Raw genomic sequence first — 19820 nt, 5'->3', positions numbered from 1 at the left:
GTTGGCGTGAGCCCTTCAGTTGTAGTCAGGGTAGAAGCAGCAAGGAGAGCATGGAGAAAAAGCATGGATGCGATGCGGCAAGGACCATCTTTGTGTGGTGCTAGTGAGTGACACATATCCGCCCCCCCAAAAAAGAAACTGTGCGCCTCACTGCGCACGACGTAGGAGAAGCCTTCACAATACACGAAATAGTATTAAAAGGCTCACCATAGTTAAACTTGTCCCTCCAAAACTCTGTAGAGCATCATCATCGCACCTCCCCCGAACGTTTCGAAATCTCTCTCAATATACTTTCTCTTCTGGAATCCTTTGCAGGAGACAGAGGCCTAGCTACATCATGAAAATCAGAAACAAAACATGCAGAAAAAAAAGGTAAGAAAAGCAGGAACATCGTGGTCTATGTAGATACGTGACCCTCGTTAATGCGAATGGGCCGCATACCTTTGTGCCTCTTTCAAGGCGGCTTCCTTTGACCACTGTCCATTAACAGGGTCATCTTTGTAAATGAAAACGGCATCCCTGTCGAGCTTTTTCAGCGCCACCTCAATATCAGTGACGGTTTTCTCCAGCTCAGCCTTGTGCTTGCGCATCCCAATCGTGTCTTTCGAAAAAGGCATCCTCTGCAGCTCAGACACACACTCAATCTTTCGCTTTCGCAGATCTTGCAAGAGTTTTTCATGTTCTTCTCGAGAGAGGAGGTAAACGTACTGGGCATACGCTTGCTGCTGACGCTGGCTTTTCAGCTCTTCGACTGACTCAACAAAGGCCTTTTCGTCACACACTTCTTTTTTGACGCGTGAGAGATACGCTGGTTCCTTCCCGAAGTTCCTACGACTCGTGGGAAGCGGTTCTTGGATCTTTCGCCGCCGCGGCACCATGTTACTAATCTCCACAATGTTTGATGCGACAAAGTTCTTCGTCGGATCCCCTGCTGTGGGGTCACCCCATCGGTGGCCGGACCCGTAGTTCTCACCTCCACAACCCTTTACCGCACCGGTGTTAGCACCTCCATGCGCGTCACTGCCATATCCGTTCAGTGCGTGGCTGTTTCCACCTCCATGCGGATCACCGCCGTTCCCGTTTAGAACACCGGTGTTTGGACTTCTATGCCCCACACCGCCGCTCTCTCCATTGCGTCCACCACCACCAAGGGATCCATCATCGCCGATTGGTTTGCCATCCGCACCGCATTGGATCCCTGTCGGTGTACTTTCATTGTCACCGCGTCGCTCTCCCTGGCCGAACGGGGTCCGGTTGTCGTCGAGCGGTGCTTTGCGGAATACCTTTTGTTCATGTGTTGCAGGTGCGATATAGCGAATGCCCTCACCTCTCTTTAGGAACTTTTGGGGATCAACGGAGTTGCCCACCTCCTTGCCAATGATGGCTTCGCGTTGTTTGAAAAAGCGCACATTTGTGCCGTCGTACTCCTTTCCCTTCTCAAAAAAAGTAGAGTATGACGGCTTTTCTAGTTCAGTCATGTGCTTGTCATACACACCAGTGTACGGTGACTCAGTTTTGCTGAGTCGCTTCTGCAACTCAGCGCTTTTCTCGTATAGTCCGAAAATGCTCTCTCCGCTCATCTTGATTTCCAATTGTTAAGATTTTGTGATTACTTTACTCACATCAAACAGGGAGAGACGCAAAGGAAAAAAAAAGAGGCGAGGCAAAGGGCAGCAGTTATAGGTGGAGAGAGTCAATCGTAAGCAAGCAACCCATTTTATGGCCAAGGACCTTCTCTTCGACAAAGCCGAAGAGATCAAAGATGAGCTCATCTTTTGGAAGGTGGTGCTTCTTCACTTTGGATGACGCAACGGATACGGGCAACAGCGACTTTGTCATTCACCATTTGCACAATGTATCCAGGATTTAAAAGTGATATCTTCTTGACGTGTAGAGGTGAAACGCATGTATAATACACAGCAGCCAAAGTGAAAGAGGAGCAACAGAGAAAGGAGAAAAACAAAAGCTTGTCATTTGGAGGAAGTGGAGCGCCGCAGCCGCTCCAGTTTACTTTCTTTTCGCCCTCTAGGTAGGGAGGATAGGGAATAAAGTAGACGCTGAGAGTTGCCAATAGTACTCTGGTGAAGCATTTCAAAATTTGCCTCGAATGCGAACTCCCGGTAGACGCAGCTGAGGAGAGAAGCTTCTTGATGCTTCAGTCGTCCAACAAGCCCCACCAGCGTCGATCGTGGGATAGTTAGGCCGACCTCCGAAGAGAGACGCAAGACGGTTTTAGCTACTACCACAGAGTCTGTTGTGTGAAGTAGCTCATTCGCAACATGATCGATTGTGAGAGCACTGCACTTGAAACTCTCTTTGAAGCGTTGCAGCTGCGACACTTCACTAGTGGATAGTGTATGCGGTGCCCCGTTAGCTACAACATGGGGGATGGAGAAGCTATCTGACACGAGAGGTGTCTGCGCACTCGATAATGGAGACGACTGAGCTACTGGAGCCGGGGAAACTAGCATCGGTGCGTTCCGGTGCGTGTAGGGAACAAGCTTGAGCTCGGTATACGCCGCACGCTCACCGGTCGAATTTTGGACAAGATGTTTATCCGCCTCCAGATCTGAGACACTATACCCTTCCAAAAATCCTACTGCCGACGCCAGGATGGATGCCAAGTAAAAGGTGTTACCGCTGAGAAACAAAAAGGTCAACGGCGAACGAGCAAGTTTTTTCACTGACTCTTGGCCGTCCCCTGCAAGTGCTCGAGAAAGGCTCGCCATCCGGAAAGCCTGTGACACCCGCAGCATTTTCTCAATGTGGCGTTGGAAACCTCGTCTGAGTTTCGATAGTAGAATCTCTACAGAGCACAAAAAGGAGAGAGAAGGGATAGGGAAGTGGTCATGATATGAGAGAGGAGATAGCTTAGTTAGCTTCCTTGCGTGCCTCCAACACTCAGAGTTGCTTCCCCCCCCTCCTCCCGCTATTGGGGGAATCGGGTTTAAAGGGGAAACAATGGTTCAGCATACCAAACCTTGAGAGCCCAGTTCACAAATCCAGGTTTTCCATTGCAACTTTTTGCGTGAGCAGGATGTTCAGTACCAAAGGCTTTTTCTGAAGATCCAGTGCTTCACCGGCAACTTGAATGTGGCCCACTGGAGCTGAATAGTTATGCAGTTAGATCGCTGAGCGAGCCTTTGGAAGCGAGTGGTGAGCTCCGTGTGCGACGAGGCATGAATTGAAGAAAGTGACGCGATCATACTTCAGCAGGTGTCGCTGCAATTCAGTCTCCCCTCCTCCTCCAACTCGACTGTACCATTATTGTGTCCAGAAAATTGTGTGTATAATATATATGGTGTGGCGTTCTCCAAGACAGCACTTCTGGGGAGCTCGCAAGACTCTCATCTGCATCGCACTCCCTCCCCCCCCCCCCCGAGCCCGACCACCCATGTATGAGCTCTGCTTGTGGGAATCTACCAACTTAGCGGTGTCGACGGGTGGAGTTGCCGTTCATTCTCATTGCGCTGCTGGAAAAAGCGAGCAGGGGGGGGGGGCGCGAGTTCGTGTGCAAAGGTCTGTATCTCGCGTTTTGTAGAGGGGCTGAAATGAAGTTTGCTCTCTATTTTTGAAAACCGTGTTTTGGTGTTTTTTTGTACAGCGGCGTCACCTTTTGGTTTGTAGAAAACTTCTTCAGCCGCTCGATACAAAGCACGTGCCAAGAGGCATTCCTAGGCAGCTGCGGCAGTGCCAAAGGGTAATGAACCTTTTCCTTCACTGACTATTTGTTTTGTCAGTGATGTGCTAGGTCCGTGGCACCTGGGAAACAAGAGCAGAGACATCCCCTTACCCCCCTTTGGGTCACAAAATTCCCACTTAGTTTCTCTGGAGCATTAATGCAATCCTTATTCGGCAAAATCAACTTCCATCTGGAGCAGCTGGGAAATTACTAATCGCCGTCTTGGCGCTTGGCGACGCCTCGTCTCAAAGATCGAAAAAGCCGAAGGAGGCAAATCCCTTTATGACGATATCGAGTGCGTGTGATGCACCTCCTCTTATTGCTGTTTTCTATTCCTCGTCACTCTTCACTTTTGCTTGAATGCTTCTCTTGATGTTACCTCACGCGTCATCAAACCACATTGTGACCCTTTTCAATTAGGTTTCTCACAGAACCTTCGCATTTGAAATAGAAATGATTCTCACGCCGACAGTCGCACGGAATCTGGAGAATATCCAGCTGGCTCTTGAAACCAGCAATGCAGTCCTCATCCAAGGTGCTATTGGATGTGGGAAAAGCGCGTCTGTGCTCCATCTAGCGGAGAAGTACGCGGCAAAGGAAACGATGATTCAAGTAAATGTGGACGACACATTTGATAGCAAAGATCTTCTCGGAAAATTTAGCGCGACTCAGACGCCTGGATCCTTCGAATGGGTTCCGGGGCCGTTGACGATAGCTGTGATGAAGGGGTATTGGGTTCTCATGGAGGATATCGACCTCGCCTCGTTCGACGTTTTTGCAGTGCTCCTGTCCCTGCTTGAAAGCTCGACCCTCTTCATCCCTGACAAGAACAGGTTTCTCCGCGCACACGATGGGTTTAAGCTGATTGCGACTCAACAGCTGTACTCCTCCGGCTCAGCACTCCTCACGCGTAAGTCAAACTCCGTGCCGTATGCTGAGCTTTGGGGCACCGTGATCATGGAAAACTTGACGGCGGAGGAAATGTGCACCATCATCAGCCATACCTACAACAATGTTCCTTTGTCCATCGTTCAAAGCTTGGCGACGTTGGCCTCCCCAATATCCGGTGCATGTCTTGTCGGTCTGCAGAGTCTGTTGAGGTGGAGTAAACGAGTAAGCAAGCGGCTGCCAAGCACGCTTTCTAATGATAACACTAATAGCAAAAGTGCGCCGGTGTTTCTGTCATCCCGCACGCGCGAGACGATGCTGAGGGAGGCCTTTGACTGTCTTGTGGCAAAGTACCCTCCAGGAAACGAGCGTACTGGAGTACTAAAGATGGTCTCGGAAGCTTGCGGGGTGCCGATCAATGTTGCTGAGCCTCTCGTTTTGGAGTGCAGACCACAGGAGTCCCTCATTGCAGACTTCTACTCTGTGGGGAGGATAAATATTCCGCTCGTCTCCAGTGTCTCCGGGCTTCTACGCGAAAGCCGCGTTGCATTTGCACCAACCACGCATGCCATGTCCCTCTTGGAGAGACTCGCAGCAGCCGTGGAATCAAACGAGCACGCGCTTCTCACTGGCGAGACGGGTGTGGGAAAAACTTTTATTGTCCAGTATCTGGCGGACCAGCTGGGGCAAACGCTGATCGTCCACAATCTCAATCAGCAGACGGACTCGACAGATTTCATGGGCGGGTGGAAACCGCTAGACGTTGGTGTCGCTGTGAGGGATTTGTACAGCGGATTTACAGATTTGTTCGCAGCGTGTTTCAGCGCTGAGAAGAACGCTCCATTTCTTAATGTGCTGCAGCAATCCGTCCATGCCAGGAGGTGGGACCGCACGCTGACTCAGGTCATTAAGGGGTGCATCTCCTTCAAGGCAAAAAGCGCAAAAGTAGAGTATGATGTGTCCATGCATCAACAATGGGAGTTGCTGGAGCAGAAAGCAAACGAGCTGCTGGATACAGTGCAAAAAACAAGAGCGAACTTTGCATTTCACTTCGAGGAGGGCTCCCTTGTGAAGGCGTGGCGGGAGGGTCACTGGATTCTCCTGGATGAGCTCAATTTGGCGAGTACAGAGGTCCTGGAGCGTGTGTCTTCTGTGCTTGGCGATGTCGACCGTCTTTTTCTCACGGACAAGGATTCTTCAGAGCCCATCATGCGCCACAAGAACTTTCACGTTTTTGCAAACATGAATCCACCCACGGACGTGGGCAAAAAAGACCTCCCTCCATCCCTGCGCTCGCGGTTCGTGGAGTACTACGTGAGCGAACCGTTCAACCGCAACGACATTAGTATTGTAGTGAGAGAGTACATCGGCTTTCTCACAGCCGATGCAAAAGTGGATGAGATTACGAACTTTTTCCTCGATTGCGTGAACAATGCCAAAACAAAACTTTGTGCCTTAGACGGCGAGTCGAAAGCGCCGTCGTTCAGTTTGCGCACGCTCACACGCGCCCTCTCTTACGTTCGCCGTGCTACGCCGCTCTACGGCTTCACGATTGCTTTGTTTGACGGCCTACTTCTTGGGTTTGCTACTCCTCTGCAGCGTCAGTTCCACATGGTCGTGGAGCACCTCATTGTCAAGAACATTTTCCGTGGTAAGCGGCCCAACTCGCCTACCTTGCCTGCCACCCCGAAGGATGGACTGTTTATCGCATACGAGCACATGTGGATTCCCGCTGGTACCGAGGTTCCGTACTGCGACGAGGCCTTTATTCTCACCGACAGTGTCAAGGGTCATCTGACGAATCTCAGTCGTGCAGTGTTTGCAAATCGACCAGTGCTTCTTGAGGGTCCCACATCTTCCGGCAAGAGTTCCATGGTGAAGTATCTGGCAGAACTGACTGGAAACAAGTTTGTGCGCATCAATAACCACGACAGCACCGAGGTTCAGGAGTACCTGGGTCACTATGTCACAGACGAGTTCGGAAAGCTGCGTTACGTCGACGGTATATTGGTGAACGCTGTCCGCCACGGCTACTGGGTAGTCTTGGATGAGCTCAACCTTGCCCCAACGGACGTGCTCGAAGCCCTTAACCGTCTCCTTGATGACAACTGCGAGCTCTTTGTCCCTGACACGCAAGAAACCATCAAGCCACACCCGCAGCTACGTATCTTTGCGACGCAGAACCCAGCTGGCATTTACAGTGGACGAAAGATGCTCTCGCGCGCGTTTCGAAACCGCTTTCTCGAGATTACAGTGGATGAAATCCCAACGACGGAGATCAGCACTATTCTATGCCGCCGTTTCTCACTTCCTCAGAGTTTTGCAGAGAAAATGGTGGAGGTGATGACGGCGCTGCAAATACACCGCCAGAACTCACAGATTTTTGCCGGTCGTCATGGCTTTATTACCCCTCGGGATTTGTTTCGCTGGGCGGAGCGGCAGCCGGAAACATATCAGCAGCTGGCAGAACACGGCTTTCTGCTTCTGGGAGAGCGTTGCCGCAAGCCCAGCGAGCGCCAGATTGTGCGAGACGTTATTGAGTCAGTGACCAAGACGGAACTGAACGATAAGGTTATTTATTGCCCATCGCACTGGCCCTTTGTAGAGCAATACTTTCGTCAGGTCGAGAGTGGCGTCATTGACGAGTTCAAAATCGTCTGGACGGAGTCGATGCAGCGGCTGTTCACCATCGTCGGCATTTGCTTAGAGCACAAGGAACCTGTTCTGCTCGTTGGCGAAACGGGGAGCAGTAAGACCACTGTCTGCCAGCTTTGGGCGGCACTGCTTCGCATCCCGCTTCACATCCTCAATTGCCACCAGCACACAGAGGCAGCAGACTTTCTCGGCAGTCTTCGACCTTCTCCACCCGAACGGCGCGATCAGGCGTTGTTTGAATGGCGGAACGGCCCGCTGGTGGAAAGTATGCTCAACGGTGACATGTTTGTGCTTGATGAGATTTCGCTCACTGAGGACAGCGTTTTGGAGCGACTGAACAGTGTGCTGGAGCCGTCACGCAGCGTCACGCTGGCGGAGAAGAGCAGCGCCGACTGCATCGTGGCACACGAGCAGTTTCTTGTCATGGCAACCATGAATCCCGGTGGCGATTTCGGCAAGAAGGAGTTGTCACCCGCTCTCCGTAATCGCTTCACGGAGATCTATGTCCGCCCCACTACGGATGTAGAGGAGGTGGCCATGATTCTCTCTCGCCGCTTGAAGGCGGAGCTGGCACTGTGGGCTCCCCACATGGCGGCGGTGCTCTGCAGCGTCTCGCAGTCGACTGTCAGATCGGGCTCACCACAGCACATCAGTATCCGTGATGTCATCAGCTGGGTGTCGTTTATGAACGCTGCCCATGGCCGCTGCCCACCAGAGGTTGCCTTTCTTCATGGGCTCGACGCTGTCATTCTTGACGGCATTGGCGTTGGCAGTGGGCAGTCGGAGGCATCGTGCGCGGTGGTGAAGAACAACTGCACGTCGCAGGCGTTACAGGAGTTGATGCAGTCCGGGCACGCGGTGATTGACCATACTTCCCTCGTGGCGAGGCCTTTCTGGGAGGTGTGCGATGGCATGGCCGAGCCGCAGCTTCCAACATCAATGCAGGGCCGTTTCTTTTTTGGCGCACCAGCAACGCGGCGCAACTTGTCCAAACTGATGCGGGCGGGTCTCGTTAAAAAAGCTGTTCTTCTGGAAGGCAGTCCAGGCGTGGGAAAAACCAGCATTGTGGAGGCGCTTGGCTGCGCGCTGGGTAGGCCGGTAGTGCGCATCAACTTAAGCGAACAGACAGACATCATGGACTTGCTTGGTACATATCTGCCGAGTCCTGTCGATGTCTCTGAGCAAGTGGCGGCCGCGGCCGCTGCAGAGGGAGAGCTGTCGCCCGACATTGCGGGGAACGAAATGGAGTCGTCGCTGCAGGAGTGCGATGGTAGAGGGCGGGTGAAGGGCCCCCAGTTCTCGTGGTCAGATGGTGTTCTCTTGCGAGCCCTGAAAGAGGGTTCGTGGGTGATTCTTGACGAGCTGAACCTGGCGAGCCAGTCGGTGCTGGAGGGCCTGAACGCCTTGCTGGACCACCGCTCTACAGTTTTTATCCCTGAGCTGAACGAGGAGTTTCATGCGCACGCTGACTTTCGTGTGTTTGCATGTCAGAATCCGTTGCTTGAGGGTGGTGGCCGAAAGGGTCTGCCTTCCAGTTTTATCAACCGCTTTATTAAGGTGCGCGTCGAGGCGTTCGAGGTCGACGACTTGATTGTGATTGCCCAGGCGGTGTGTCCCGATATCGGAGAAGCGACGCTGCGGCGAATGGTCGACTTCGTGGGTCGATTGCAGCACGACACGATGGTGCGCCGAGAGTACGGCTTGCGAGGTAGCCCATGGGAATTCAACCTGCGTGATGTGTTGCGCTGGGCAAAGCTTATTCAGTCATACGGGTTGCGTGAGCGACCGACGGCATTCGCCGACATACTTTTTCTCCAACGGATGCGCACCGACGAAGATGCGGCCCGGTGCCGCTTGTCGCTGGAGTCGTGCTTTTCCAGGGCAGAGGTGGAGAGAGATGTGAAGGACGGGTGCGACTCTGACTTTCTCATTCACGACGGTGCCGTGTACTTCGACAAGCAGCGGCTTGTGCAATGCGATACAATTACCATTGGTGCCTCAGACGCGCAGCAACTTGGCTCGCTGCTCCTCCTGCCCTCGCAGGCGCACCTTGTGAGATCGCTGCTTGTGTGCGCTGGGCAGAATCAGTTCGCCTTGCTGGTCGGGCCTTCCGGCGCCGGCAAAACCTTCATATTGCGCACCGCCGCCGCCCTTGCTGGGGCAAAACTGGTGACATTTTCCATGACCGCGAGCTGCGACACAGTGGACTTGCTGGGCGGATTCGATCAGGTGGAAGGGAAGCAGGGCGAGTTCGAGTGGCGTGATTCTCTTGTGCTGGAGGCGATGTTGCAGGGTCACTGGCTCGTCCTGGACAACGTGAACTACTGCAATGCAAGTGTGCTGGACCGACTGAACCCGCTCGTGGAGCCGAATGGTGTTCTTGCTGTGAATGAGCAAGGTGTCGTCCATGGCGAGGTGCGCGTGATTCGGCCACACCCTCGCTTCCGCCTTTTTGCCACGCTGAACCCGCGCTACGGCGAAATTTCACGTGCCATGCGTAACCGCGCAGTTGAGCTGTACGTGGCACCGGTAGCGATTCCATCCCCAGAGAGCTTTGCCCTTAGCGCCCACACATCACTCATCGAACAGAAGCGGCAGGAGTTGTCGCAGGGCGCCACGGGCGCAGATGAGACGGCCACCTCCGTGGTGTCGCTGAGTCCGGCTCCAGTGTGCTTGCTCTCACGTTTGCTGCGGTATCACCATACGTTTGTCTCTGTTGGCTTTCGTGCAGACTCTAAACGCGCCAGGTCTGCGCAGCTCAGCGACGCACTGTCTGCTGGGGCACCGAGTGTGTTCACGCTGCTGCGGACGAGCTGCCTGCTACGGCCCAGCAGCCTTCCCAGCGACTTAAGGAGATTGATTTTGCACCGATACATTCAAAATCGTAGCGGGCATTGGGCCACCTTCAAGCCAGAGCTTCTGGAGTTGCTAGACCGCACGATGGATGGTGATGCTAAGGAGGACATCATTTCGTCCTACACTGATGAAGCGGCTGAAGTGCTACACGCGTTGTGGCTGGATAGCCCCAGTGACGAGTCTGTCGAGAATGAAGAAAACACCATCGCCACCACTACCACCACCAGCAACCCGGTGGCGAGATCTCTTGTCTCTCGCCGTGTTGGCCGTGCTGCTCTTGCGTTGCAGCGACTTCTTTCCAAGTCAGTCAGTCTCACCGACCAGAATGTGAAGCACGTCACCGAATCGGTGAAGCGGGAGGAGAAAAGCCAGCAACACACCTTCGCCGATCATCCCTGGTTGGAGGACTTGGTACTTTGGTTTGTGCTGGAGCAGTGTAGCGACAGCGTACCCCTCTCCGCACTCACGGAAATGCGCCGACTGTGGATAAGTCGCCGCCTTCCAGTTGAACTCGCACAACGCGCTCTGCCGCTGGTGAAGACAGACTTTTGCTCATCAGAGATGCTCACAGGGCTCTATACACGTGCTGTGCTTCTCCTTGGTCCTCACGCGGATGTTTTCGCGGTGCTGTGGCGCTCACAAATGCAGGTGACCAGCTCTACCCTCGTGAACAAGGCTCTGGTGCATCTCTGTGGGGTCCTGCAAACGGCACTTGCAAGTCACAATGCCACCACCGTGCCCCTCGGGACGTTTCAGCAGCTTCTCCGCCTCGCAGCGCCTTTTGCACAACTCGTTGTTCAGCACGCTGGTGAAGAGTATAGTTTGCACACCGACAACTACATCCCCCTGGTCACCTATACGGCGCTGATGTGCAAGGCCGCCTCAAAAATGAACCCGCCAACGCCCCACGCTGTGGCGCTGGTTCAGGCCGGCACAAGCTTCCTTGAATCGCTTCAGCAGCACCTCAGTCTCCCCTTCCCGCTCCAGGGCGGTAAGGCTCTGCTACACCGTTACGTCCCCATTCCCCACATTACCACACCAGAGGAGCGACGCCTGCTGCAGGCTTGGAACACGGCCGCGAACGCGGCATTTGCTGCGAAGCGTTCAGGGCACTCCATTACGAAGCCAGCAGCCAACTCAAACGCAGTGGCGGAGTCTAGGGCGTTGCTTCATCGTCTCTGGGAGTCTGCAGCGTTTCGCGAGGGATTTGCATGTCTCCAGCAGCTCTTATACCTTCGCGCCACCACGGCTACGTACGCAAATGTGATGGCGGTGGATTCTGTGCCGGCCGTGCACCACCTCATCCCTGCTCTACAGACTCGAGTGGCTTCCTTTGTCGACACGTACACAAATCGTTTGCCGCTTTTCACAGAACTCGAGCTGGCCCTCTGGCGCGGCTTGCACCAGCTGTCAACCGAGAAACTGGTAGACACGACGGAGGCCCTTGCAGAGCTGACGCCGTTGCTGGTGAGCAGCTTTGCCAATCGTCACGGTGTGGCTGGGACGCATCACCTGTTCGCAGGCGCATGGGCGGTTGCTGCGGCAGAGTGCTTGCGCTATGGTGCACAGGTGCCTGTCATGGACATTGGCCGCTCCGACAATACACGATTGCAAACGCTGGTTGGTCTAACAGCGTTTCTGGAAACATGTCCTTTGGCAGCTACATCGCCGCTGGAGGAGTGGGCGACGAACTCTCAGCGGGAGTTGGTGGGGGTGTTATGCGCCTGCTTCCCAGACCTCGCATCGTGCGTGCCGATCCCACTGCCGCCATCCCGCACCTCACCTGCGGCCCTGGCTCGACTCCCTGCCTTTGGTAAGGCGGAAGAGCTCGTCGCATCCGCTTCGCCGATGCGGTCTTTGGTGCTCGAGAAGCAGAGAACACTGATGGCCGCTTTACTGCGCCGACTTCGCAGCAATGAACGCAACTGCGCGAACCTGTTTCCTGCTGTCACCCTTCTTTGGGTCCTCAAGTGCCGTCTATTGCTGCCGCAGTCTCCCGTAGATCCGATGTTTCGACGAGAGTGCAAGCGAGTTGTGGCCACCGAGGAGCTGGAACTTCTCGACCGACTCGATGGCGCGTTTGCCTGGGCTGAGCAGCTAGCGCTCCGGCACCGCAGTCCTCAGAGGGAGATGCTGTTAGTGCTGCGCGTGCAGGAGGAGGAGTTTCTACGGAAGGCACAGCGCAAGCATGTGACTCGCCCAGACCCCACCGGCACGAAGTACGCCACCTTGGTGAGGCTGCTGTACCAGGTGTCCACGACGTTGCTGTGCGATGCGCGTGTGCTCAGTTTGTTCGAGATGCCGCCGTCGCTTAAAGGTGACTTGGATGCAGCTGCAGCTGCAGAGGTCATTGCCAGCCGAGAGGCCTGGAGTGACCTTCTGTACGAGCAGGTTATGCAACTACTCGCCGAATACGGTGGATACGAAGACGTGACAGTAAACTTTGCGGAGGCGGCGCTGTTCGCCTCCATGGCAGCAAGGGCTAGCTGTGCTACGGATACTCGTCTCCTCGCCGCTTCCGCCTCGGCAAACTCCTCTGCGCTCCCACGCACACTTTTCAGCCACGCCGACACGCTCCGCCTGCTGCAGTTTCCATCACCCCTGGTGAACGCGTTGCCGATGCCCTCGCAGCAGCACATCCCGTCTCTTCTACGCCACCGCGTCGTCTACCTGGACTCGTGCCTCTCTCAGCTATCCGGCATCGCGCCACAGGGGACAAGCCGCAGATTTGTCGAGGACGTCTTCTCTCAGTATCGCGCTTTGTTCCGCCAGATTGAGGAATGGGAGGCGAAGGAGCGCCGGGCTGACGAGCTTGCGGTGATGTACAAGGAGAAGGCCACTGTGATCGAGGGCGACGACGAGAAGATGATGCGCAAGTTGAAGGAGCTCTTTCCAAGCTTTGAGGCCGAGTTCAGTACCGAGGCACTCGAAGCCGACGCGGCGGAGCAATTGGGGCACCAGAAGACGGAGGAACTGCTCGAGGGGCGGCGCGCCAAGTTTGCCCGCATCCTCTTCAAAGAGCGAGACGGCTTCTACCTTCGTCACCTCGTTGAGGTGCACCGAACATTCTACTGGCGCCTCATCTCTTCGCGTATGCCGGAGGAAGCGACGGCGTCTAGCGAGACCATCGCCACATCACCACTGTCCTCGGCCTTACTTTCAGCGTTTCACCACCGCTTCGACGCTCTCGCCGCGGAGTTGCATACCTTCCCATTACTGGGCTGTCCCACATCCGGAGTGGCGAGACAGGAGGAGCAGCTTCTTCTGAACGGCTTTGCATCTCGTGTCTCGTTGCTGCGTACAGAGATGTGCGGCACGGCCGTTTCGTTGGAGGAGCGGCGCGCGGCGGGCTTTAACATTTTTCTCGACACAGACGTCTACGAGCTCTGTCGCTTCAGCGTCCCTCTGCAGATATTGCTGGACGCCGTGCAGCGACTGGCCGAGCAGTTCCCCGACACGCCGTCCTTGCAGCGGTGCCTGCGCATTGGCCACAAGATTGCTGCACTTCCAGCAATGACTACCCCGCTCATGAAGGTGATGGCGGGCTGCGAAGTTCTCTTGCGGGAGTGCTACGAGTGGGAGCGCAACGCTTCTCATCAGGTTTCGTTGATGCGCCACATGACGGAGCTTTCTTCCTTTGTGCTGCGCTGGCGCCGGCTGGAGTTGCATTGCTGGGAACACGTGTTTCAGGCGAAGCGCGCCGAAATTGAGCTCCAGGCGGCGCAACAGTGGTTCACCCTCTACGACATTCTCCTCGGCGAGGAGGCGATGTCCGAGTCAGATGGTGAGGAGAATCGAACAGCGGCTTCGCTCGACGACGAGACACCACTGCTGCGACGCTGCCGTGCCGCTTTTCAATATGCCTCGAAGTTCATGTGGGGTGCGATTTTTGGGGACTTCAGTGTGCGCCTCCGCCTCCTGCAGGGGTTTGGATTTCAGCTCCTCGCGGCGGAGGGGCCGCAGGCCCCTCTGGCCAACACAGTGTTGCATGTCTGCGACTTCTTTGCCCAGTTTGAGCAGCTCGTCCAGCAGAAGCGCGACAATGCCGTGAAGCCGATCGAGGAGGATATCGCTGAATTTGCAAAGATTATGCGCTGGGAAGATGCCAACTACTACGCCGTGCGCGCTACCGCGGAGAAGTCACACTTGAAGATGGCGCGCGTTCTCGGAAGCCTCGAAGAGGCGCTGCGCACCCCAGTCCTTGGAGCTATCACAGCCGAGGAGGAGCGGTGCGAGGAGGATGCTTCGCTCGGTTTCACTTTGCCAGTGGAGGTGGTCCCCAAGAAGTCAAGGCACACAGGGAAGCCAGCGGAGGCGGCATACAAGGGCGTGAAGGGAAGCAAGCGAGATCGCAGCGGAAAAGCCGTCTCTGCCGCACCAAAGAATTCGTCAGGCGCACTGGTTGTCGCATCGGAGGCTCCAGCACTCCAGTTGTTGACTGGAAACGTGTACCTTGCTCAGGCGCACACATTCTTGAGGGATGCTGCTCATGAGGTTATTGGGAATGTGTCCGCTCTCCAGCAGCCCAAGACACCCAATCAGATGAAGGTGCGAGCCCTTAAGACTCTCTTTGACCGACTCTCCGAGGCCGGAGTGCCGCACACACACGAAGGCCAAGTTGGCGCCTGGGAGGTTCTATTCTCCACCACAGAGTCACTGCTGGGATGCCGTGAGACGCACTGTGAGCAGGAAGCTGCAGTTGCCCGTTTTAGCGCAGCTGCGGCGGAGCAGTATCGGTTCGCTCGCTGGCTGCAACGACTGCGCGAGGTGGAGCGGAAGCCACACCACGATCTTTCCGCTGCACAGGTGAAGCGTGGAACGGGTACAGCCGAGAGCCTCTTCGCAAACGCTGTGCATGTGGCGGCTACGGTGTGTGAGCTGTTCCATTTGCATGAGCAGCTGCGCGTGCTAGAGATGGCGGTACAGCAAAGCGCGGTGGCATCTGGCACCGACACCGATGGAGGTGCCGTTATGCACACTGTGCCACGTGTTTTGCTCGATGACGCCGTTGAGGTCGCCTGTCTTGTGCAGTCTGTTTGCAGTGGCCTCGGATGGATGGCACAGCAGCCGCACATGCTCGTCGAAAGCGCCGCGGAGGCGCGGGGGCTTGTCCACGAGTTGACTGGCATATCGAATGAACTGTGGGCGACCTGCACGTTGCGGGAGCCGCTGCGCCGATCTGCTGCGTCTGTAGTGCCCCCTGGCGTTTGCAAATCTTACTTTGACGTGCTGCACCGCATGCTGGCTGTGGCATATCGTCTTCAGGCCTGCAGCGCCGCGAACGTCGCTGCTGCCGCGAAACCTCTCCTCACTGCTGTGACTAGTCTTCTTGCCCGCTATGAGCAGCCACCGGCGCATGCGCCCGCTCTGTCCGCCGCGGGAGCAAAGCGGCGCCGCACTGAGAAATCGCCAAGTCCGTGGGCCCAGCGACTGCGTCATGCCGTCAAGGAAGTGAGCGATACCCTCATCCCCTGTGGTGAGAGTAAGTGTGTTGCTGCTGCGGGTGGTGGTGGGCTAACGCCATCCACAACCGCCGCTGCAGACGCAGTAGCGAGGACGAGCGAGCGCAGCGACTCTGATGACGACGGTGATGGGATGCAGCGCGACTCGGCTGTTTACGCTCGTTACACCATGCACGGCACGGCGGTTCATGAAGCATTGCAGCGATTGCTGCCCGCCTTTGACGATCTCCTTTGCTCACCGGCTAGTTCTGAGGTCGCTGCAACCGCGGCCGTTGTCACGAGCCCGGTGCCACTGAGTTTTTGTACACTTGCCGCTGGCGAGAGGGAGGAGCTGCTACCACGGATAACTGTGTGCCGCGGCGAGGTGCAGCGCGCACGCGATGCGTGGTGTACGGTGCTGGAGGCGCAGTGCTCCTTCGGCGTTGTTCTCGCTCGCCTTTTTACCGTGCTCCTCAAGAAGGGATTCTGCAAGACCGAGGATCAGGAACCCGAGGACGGCGAGGGCGACGGCGAGGATGGCCAGCAGCAGAACGGAACCGGCATGGACGACGGCCATGGCGAAAAGGACGTCACTGACGAGATCGAAAACGAGGACCAGCTCATGAACATGAAGGATAAGGAAGAGCAGCCAGAGGACCAGCAGCAGCAAGGCGAGAGGGAAGAGGGCGAGGAGGACAAGGCGGCTGACGTGGAGACGGACTTCAAGGGCCAGAAGGAGCAACGCAGCGAGAGCGATGCCGAGGGTGATGAGGAGGGCGATGAGTCGGACAAGGAAATGGGCGACGTCGATGAGGGTACAGAGCAAGAGCGGAAAAAGTCGAAGAAGGACGCCGGCGACACAGATGACATGAGAGAGGACGCTGGTGACGCTGCCGAGGATGTGCCCGAGGACGACCTTGCCGAGGGCGATGAGCACCGCGAGGACGACGGTGAGACCGGAGGCTTTGACGACAAGGCAAGCGAGATTCGAGACGCCGATGAGGAGCGCTCTGGGGAGCATGACGTAGTCGGCGACGACGCCAAGAGCGAGATGGACGAGGACGGACGCAGCGGCGGTGATGGCGACAGCGACAGTGGCGATTCAGTTGAGCGCAGCGATGCGGAGGGTGAGGATCGTGAGGAGAGCGTGCGGGATGACAATTTGTCCAGCAACGCAGACGAGGAGCCAGAGGAAGGCGACGGCGCTTCTGAGGATCGTGTCGACAGCAATGCCGACACCGACGCAGAGCGCAGTGAGCTCGGTGAGGAGGAGGTGGAGCAGCAGGATAACGGTAACAGTGTGGGTGACGCATCTGATGTAGAGAACGCCAGCGACGGACCCGACGAGAACGTCTTCGAGGGCGGTCAGCAGGATGACCGGGAGGGTGACGAGGCTACAGAAAACAAGGACAAAGACAAGAAGGACACCGGCGAGAAGGTCCGTCGGGAGCAGGCCGCCAACGAAGAGCAGCAGCCGGGCACGGAGCAAGAGCAGGATGACGCGGGACAGAACTGGAAGAAGCAGCAGGAGCAGAACGAGCAGGCGCAACGCCGCGATAACACAGAGCAGACCCGCTCCCAGCACAACCCGTATCGTGCTGTCAAGGAGGCCTTACAGCGTCATGAGCGCCAGATGCAGCAGCTTAACCTCAACCAGCATGTGGAAGTGAAGGATGAGAAGGATGAGCCCCAAAAGGAGAAGCCACCAAAGCCGGACCAGGCGAAGGGTCAGGAGGAAGTGGAAGAGTTTGACTGGGACGAGGACGGTGAGCGTGAAGGGCTTGCTGCTGCTGAGCAGACGGATGCAAAGCCGACGGAGGCAGATGCGCATGAGGAGGAGGGGGAAGGGGAGGAAGAGAGTTGCCATGACAAAAGCGGGGACGAGGGTGACATGGGAGAGGACGAGGACGAGTCCGCTGATGCCCCTCACGACGAGCGGCGCAGGCGTCGCCACAAGGAGGACGAGCTCACCGAGGTGGAGGAGAAAGAGGCAGCGGAGGCAGCGTCCAAGAAAAAGAGGTCCAAGAAAAAAGTTCGGGCGACTGCACGGGACGAGGACGCCAGTGAGCCGGAGCACGAGGACGACGATAGCATCAAGAAGGAAGACCAAAGTGCTGCAGCGGAAGTGGACGCGAAGCTCGAGCGTGGCCGGCAGCTGTGGTTGGAGCAAGAGACTGCGGTGGAAGGCCTTTCCCAACAGCTTTGTGAGCAGCTTCGCCTCATCCTCACGCCGACGCTCGCTGATAAGCTGCAGGGTGACTACAAGACCGGCAAGCGACTCAACATGAAGCGCATTATCCCCTACATCGCTTCCCAGTTCAAGAAGGATCGAATTTGGCTGCGTCGAACGAAGCCGAGCAAACGCACGTATCAGATACTGGTGGCTCTTGATGACTCGCTGAGTATGCAGTGCAACAACGCCGGTGTTTTATCCTGTCGTGCAGTTGCTCTCATTGCCAAGGCTTTGCAGCAGCTGGAGGTTGGGGAGTTCGGAGTCGCGTGCTTTGGCAAGGAGACGCACGTGGTCCACCCCCTGGAGGAGCCGTTCCTTGCTGACAGTGGCCCGCGTCTCTTCAGTGAGATCACCTTTGACCAGAAGTCTACCAACATGAAGCTGCTGCTCGAGACCACACTTGGCTACCTCGACGACGCTCGTGATCGGATGCGCGGTCAGACACGATCTACTACACAGCAGCTGCAACAAATCATGTTCATCATCGGTGACGGACAGATCACGGAGAACCGCGCCGACTTGCGCCAGTTGATGGTTCGGGCCGAGGAAAACCACCAGATGGTCGTCTTCGTGCTGCTGGACATCAAAGCAGCTGAGGGGGACACCGCTACTCCCTGTGCCGGGGCCTCTGCTTCCCAAGCTGCCGCTGCTCCTCTCACCGCAAAGGCGCTGCAGGGCCTCTCCACGGCAGAGCGCATGCGGCGTCTCAAGTCGGACCGCGAGGCGCGACTGCAACGCGTCCAGTCGAACTCTATCCTAGACATGCAGATTGTCGAGTTTCACGCTGGCCGTGTGGTGCGCCGCCCGTACATGGAGGACTTCCCTTTTCCTTACTATCTCATCATTCGTGACATTCAGAACTTGCCGGAGATCATCGCGGACGCCATGCGCCAGTGGTTTGAACTACTCAATGCCGGCTTATAGCGGGTCATGGAGGAGAGGAGAAAATAAAGAAGAGACTTTTCTAGTGATATCGCCTTGCATGCCTTTTGTCCTGTTTCCATTGAATTCTTCTCCACTCCGCACTGCGCTTCCCCCCATCGAACAGCCTACGTCCTTCCCACTCCCTCACCACTGTTCAGCGATGTCATATGTGGACAATGATGCTGATGTAAGACGTGTGCCGTGCCTGTTGTCTGGCATGTGCATGCGTGTGGTCAAGTTTATCGGGGAAGGGGGGGGGGGGGAGGGGCGAATCACTGTTTTCATATATTTTTCCCCGCGGCATACTCTTCTCCTTCAGTGTTTTTGCTCTTTTTTTTTTACATTATTTTGGTTGTTTGGTTGCTCGTTTCTTTTTCCTGTCCGGATTCTAAGATATAATTTGTTAAACCCGTTAAACGTTTATCATTAATTTGTTTTCAACACTTTCGCATCTACGCACACACACACACACACGTGTGTGTGTGTGTGTGGTGATGGCCATCGTTATACGCTTTTGCTTAACGAATAATGTTTGGCGCCGGCGTGCTCTGTTTTTTTTTTAATGTGTCCCTCTTTCAAGTCACGCCGTGGTATTTCGTAGCAGCAAATGATGACGGTGATGCTTTCTGAACTCGATCGAATTCTTTCTTTCTCTCGTTGTGATGTTCGAAGCTCAACTGCGAAAGGAGGAGAAAGTGTGTGTGTGTGTGTGTGAGGAGGGGGAAGCAACGGTAGCTAGTAGAGAAGTGAGGCGCCCATCTTTGTTGATGTCAAGAGGGGTCCAGTGAGTATCGCAGAGAGTGACATGCGTCTTTTGTTTTTTTTTGCGGGAAACGATACGTGTAGATGGGGCAGGTGCCAGAATTCATCATCAGGTGTGTCGTATGCTTGACATTCTTTTCTTCTTCTGATGGCTCAGTGCCTGTTACCACTCCCACCACCGTTACGACTACAACAATTCCTGACAGCCTGCTACTGATGCGGATATGTTTCTGTGGCTCTTCCCTCACCCCCCTTCCTCCCATGGCAATAGTCTCATATCAGCTCATTCTTTCAACGTCCCCGTCTCCACCGATTTCCCAACGCTTTACTTTCGACTACTGTCCGGCTCATATATCTACATCATCACGCATCGATGTAC

The 19820-nt window shown here is 55.6% G+C and overlaps 2 protein-coding genes across 2 annotated transcripts; one reads left to right on the top strand and one right to left on the bottom strand.

The window, feature by feature from the left end:
- Positions 1-419: 419 nt before the first annotated feature.
- Positions 420-2756, bottom strand: JKF63_05898 (uncharacterized protein; the record flags this gene model as incomplete). The annotated part of the gene is made up of 3 exons (XM_067901851.1): positions 420-973; positions 1070-1547; positions 2502-2756. The coding sequence occupies 3 exons, from the start codon at positions 2754-2756 to the stop codon at positions 420-422; spliced, it is 1287 nt and encodes a 428-aa protein (XP_067757557.1).
- A 1379-nt stretch (positions 2757-4135) lies between these two features.
- JKF63_05897 (uncharacterized protein) lies at positions 4136-18679 on the top strand (the record flags this gene model as incomplete). The annotated part of the gene is made up of 1 exon (XM_067901850.1): positions 4136-18679. One exon carries the CDS (start codon positions 4136-4138, stop codon positions 18677-18679), a length of 14544 nt encoding a protein of 4847 aa, XP_067757556.1.
- Between the last annotated feature and the right edge of the window lie 1141 nt (positions 18680-19820).

The sequence above is a fragment of the Porcisia hertigi genome, chromosome 20, assembly GCF_017918235.1.
Source record: "Porcisia hertigi strain C119 chromosome 20, whole genome shotgun sequence".
In the NCBI taxonomy this organism is placed as follows: Eukaryota; Euglenozoa; class Kinetoplastea; order Trypanosomatida; family Trypanosomatidae; genus Porcisia; species Porcisia hertigi.
The sequence above is the reverse complement of the archived record's forward strand: the minus strand, read 5'-3'. Positions and strand labels throughout refer to the sequence as shown.